This window comes from Octodon degus, unplaced genomic scaffold (assembly GCF_000260255.1).
Source record: "Octodon degus isolate 3935 unplaced genomic scaffold, OctDeg1.0 scaffold00014, whole genome shotgun sequence".
NCBI classification, from domain to species: Eukaryota; Metazoa; Chordata; class Mammalia; order Rodentia; family Octodontidae; genus Octodon; species Octodon degus.
The window spans coordinates 27,178,236-27,182,867 of NW_004524590.1; the positions used below are offsets into that span (position 1 = coordinate 27,178,236).

General features: G+C 35.2%; 1 protein-coding gene across 1 annotated transcript in view; it reads right to left on the reverse strand.

Moving 5' to 3' along the window:
• The window catches only part of LOC101574580 (low-density lipoprotein receptor-related protein 1B), a gene marked incomplete at its 5' end in the record, with an annotated part of 229,660 nt that overhangs the window by 117,246 nt on the left and 107,782 nt on the right, over positions 1–4,632 (reverse strand). Inside the window, 2 exons of the mRNA XM_004626417.1 lie at positions 1,069–1,310; positions 3,592–3,711. Of these exons, the coding sequence (XP_004626474.1) occupies positions 1,069–1,310; positions 3,592–3,711 (362 nt within the window). The remainder of the gene's footprint in view (positions 1–1,068; positions 1,311–3,591; positions 3,712–4,632) is intronic.

Genomic DNA, 4,632 nt, shown 5'->3' on the forward strand with positions numbered 1-4,632 from the left:
ATATATAATTTCCTCCTTCATTTCAAATGAGGAAAGTGTGATGTGCTAAATTTCTTCTCTGTCCTAAAATTGTTCTAAATAGAAATAAAATCAATGCAAAATGATATGTACTGGAGAGAAGAATTTGAAGAAATAGTGTAAATATATGTGAATTTTTATGGTTTACTTAATCTAAACTTGAATTCAGAATAAAGTTTATTTTAAACATAGCTTATCTACTACTGAAAATATTAAAACATCCTTCAGAATGTATCAAGTGGCATTTGTTTAATCCAAATCTTTACGACAAATGTCAGTGCAAAAGTCATTGAGAACTTTTAGATGGATACATGGCTCTTTTAAAATATAAAACTTCAAATTGCATACTGCTGAGAAGGCACTTGGCTTTTCAATTGTATCAGGATATCTGCAGTTCCTTAAACACAAGTGTTTTTTGTCATTTTCCTTCAGCTTACTCTAAAATATCAAATAATCAATAACTCGGCATTCTCCAAAAGAAAACAGAAATATTCTAGTTTATTTTTCTCAGAAAGAATAAGCACAGTAATCAACATGTCCATCGTGCACCTTTAGGCACTGCCGCTGTTTTGGATGTTTCTGAAGTGTAGTTATGAGGGGTTAGAAATACAGTTACACTCTAGGTGATCATTTGCCCTAGATGTGTATTTTTGATATTGTTAGATTTTAAGCAATTTTCTCCACCTTACATTTGTTTTTAAGGCAAAAATAGTGATTTTTTTACCTTCTTTTTTACAATGAAAAAAGGTTATGTTGATAATATGTTGTGAAGGATAATGAAATACAAATTACTCAAAAAATGTTAGTGATCAGTCGTGGACATTTTTATACATATAACTAATGCAAATACTCAAAGAATTCATGCACTTAAAGTAAACTATATGCTTCCATAAGAATAAACTAGAAATGTTTTATGGCTATATAGAAAGGTATTGAGAGGAATGAACACTATAATTGCTATCAGCAGACATTGTGCTTTTTACAAAGAGCGAAAAAGCAAAAGAATGTGCGGGAGGTACAGTCCTCACATATTCAGTGTTATTTACTTACAATCAAGCCACTGTTCGCTTCCCTTTTTTGTCTACCACGGATCATTTTGTAGAAAATTCCTCCTGGATTAAACTGAGTACTCCAAATAATCATATCTCTTTGATAATATACATCCATCCCTGTTATCCTTGAATTATGTTCAATATGAGAAATTTGTTGATGATCGCCACTGTAGTTGAATGGATATATAAAACCCAGGATATCAGTGTCATTAGCAATGTAGAGAACTTGATCTTCAGAGCCTGGAGATTATTACAATAAAATACAAAAATAAAGTAAATTTCAGCTAAAATAAAAGCCATGATTATACTTTTATCTTGAGTTGATTTTATTAATACAATTCCTTAAATTCAAGAAAATTAATATCTCCTTTAGTATTGATTCTTTTATGCTCAGCTTTTAACAATTATAATAAATATTTACATGGGTGCTTCTGTTGCAAAGCTTCCTTTGTGGATATAACTTAGAGTTTTTTTAAAAAAATTTAATTTATTTATTTGTTACAGCATCTCACTACTCAGCTTTGACTCATAGTGATCCTCCTGTGTCAGCCTCCCCAGCCCTGGGATTGCAAGCATGTGTCTCCACAAGTGGTCTCAGAACCCAGATCAGTGCGTAGGAAGCAAGGCATGTGGTACTGGGGAGAGAACCTGGCTCCTTGCACTTGTCCGGCAGGTGCTCAGAAAGCCAAGCTATCTTCCCAGCCCAATATTTTTAAAAAATCTAATAGTTGAACAGAGTTTAACTATTCTGCAAGTCACAACATAATATGTTGCAGCATTTTAGTTTTCAGTAGTCAGATGTTGCCCTCTGAACTCTTTAAGCCTGGAAAGTTTCTCAACATTTGATTGTGCTTTAGTGAACATTATTTTGACTAAAAAATCAAAAAGATGAGAAAGACTTTTCCTTGTTTATTTCACTATAATTTCCAACTTTATTTTTTGAGAGAGCCATAAACTGTAAATTGTCTAGAATCCTCCTAAGCTTAAAAATTTGACACCTACAATATACCGCTAATATCATTTTAACTATAATAAGTGAAAACTAAAATAAAATACAAAAATACTACTTAAAATCAACGTAAGTGCAAGAAGAAATTGAATGGCAAATTTAATTTCTGTAAATAAATAAATACAAAATATACTGCAGTGTGGTTCAGATCTATAGATCTAATGCCTTTCCTTTCATGAATATTTATGATGTGTCACACATTATGCTAATGTGTCCATGCTTCTTAGAACAGACATAAAATATATTCATATCCCTATTGTAAAGACCAGCAACTGAGGCTCAAACAATTTCACGACTTTCTTTTGTCCACACAGTCAGGACAATCAGTGCTATGATTCAGCTCTACCAGCACTGTGCACGGCTGCTATCCTTATGCAAGGACGATCTGTCCTGTCTCAGCCTCCCCAGCGCTGGGACTACAGGAGTGAGCCCCTGCGCCTGGACTAAGTGGCCAGCTTGGCGCGGCTGGGGCGGGGATGGGGCTGGCTCGCCAACTGGTGCTGGGCATCGAACATGCGTCCTTGTGCTTGCCAGGCAGGTGCTTATAGCACTGAGCTATCTCCGAAGCCAGAGAACAATCCTATTAACAATAGTCACTTGTACTCTGAAACTAAATTCTTCAAGTTACAAAATATATATGTATTTTCATATTAAATGTACATAATATATGCAAATATATAGTATATATAAATATGGTCTATTTATATGTATATGATCATTAATAATAATTGCATGATATTTTATATAGTTTATATCTATATTTTAAAACAATAAGATCTATATGCAAAAAAGTCTGCTAGCCATACTTTATAATTTTAAAAATTACACTGCTACATGGAAGAAATATGAATTTTAAAGAAATATTTCTCTTAAAAATCCTTATGAAAATCATATTCTGCTTAAAATCTTAAACTTTAGCCTCTTGTTTTTATCCTAGCAATGTAAAAACATCGCATATCATTTGAAAGTGGACTATAAAGGTCTGTTGTGGTTTCCACTGCAACGATAACATTTAAACTATTACTCCTCCTGACAAAATGTCAGTAGCACAAAGTGCTTCTAATACTAGCAGCATATTTCATAGTCCTGTCTATGTACCACATGAAGGCAGATTATTTAAGAATGATAATATGTCAAAGCTCAGGTGGAAAGGAAGATTTAGTTTTGGGGTCAGAACCTTGCTGGGGTGAGTACTGGCTATAGTGTCACTGTGTGTCCTATAAAGAAACAGTAATGTGAGTTACGAGGCTACCAATTCAAAGAAATGGTGTTAAAGATTGCGGAAATGTATTACACATTGTGTGTTGTGTGTGTGTGTGTGTGTTGTGTGTGTGTGTGAGAGAGAGAATTAATCTTTTAAACAAGAATGTTAATCATACAGCCAAATTAATTAGAAAGAAAAATATACTTATTTCATATAATCAGAAATAAAGCTAACACTGAAATGCATAGAAAACATCTTTTTCCCTAAAGATACTTCTAATAGCATTTCTAATAATGGTTATGACTTACCTTTTGCTATGCAGGTGTTATTTCGGGCTTGAAAATTCTGGTCACACACACATTTATATGATCCTTGTAGATTTACGCACTGCTGGGAACATGTGCCATACACCAAGCACTCATTGAGGTCTAGATAAGAAAATTTGCAAACAGCATCATGATAGTCCCAATTTATACTCGCGGTCTTTCCATGCTCAAGGAAACCTAAGGCATTTTTCATCCTGTGACTTTTTTTTATTGCTTCCAAATCCTAAGACTGTAACTTCTTACTTAAATTTTCAGGCTTTATGGTGCTCACAGTACTTTCATTTTAATTTTTATATATATATATTTTTTTGGTTTTTAGTTTATTTAAAATTACAAAAGAGGGCCCAACAAATAGCTCAGCAGATTAAATTGCCTGCAAACAGGCGCAGGACGGGGGGTTCAATCCCCGGGCCCCCCCATGCAGGCCCCGCCCCTGGGCACTTTGAGATAGAGATTGAGACTGGGTGTGATGGTGCGCATCTGTAATCCAGCTCTTGGGAGGCTGTAAACAAGCAGATCACTACAAGTCTCATCTAGTAGTGAGACCCTGAACACCCTATAGACCCTTCCCTAAAAATACAGAAAAAAAATAAATCACAAAAGAGACATTTTCAGTCACTCACGTATCACATCAGTCACACACTGATTGTCACACCTCCTCGACACCTGCCCATCTACCTCAGCGCCTACCACGTGTCATCTGCTGGTCCTTCACCCTGGCCTGGCTGTGTCTACTTCTGTGTACAGAATCTTGAGCCCTTTCTCATGAACAACCTGGAATGGAGCCTCTCCTGATTTTCACCTGTGTACACCAGGGGATCCATCCTTCAGCTTCTTTTATTCTTCTGAAGTCACTTTCTATTAGCATTGATCACACTATATTTAAGAAAGGTGTGCATTTGTTGATATCCCCTGCTCGACTGCCAAGATCTTGAGTACAAATTGAAAGGCATTTTTATTGCCATTTTTGTACAATGGATAGCAAGGAATGAAGGTCTGGATGCACCTGAACACACTTATGGA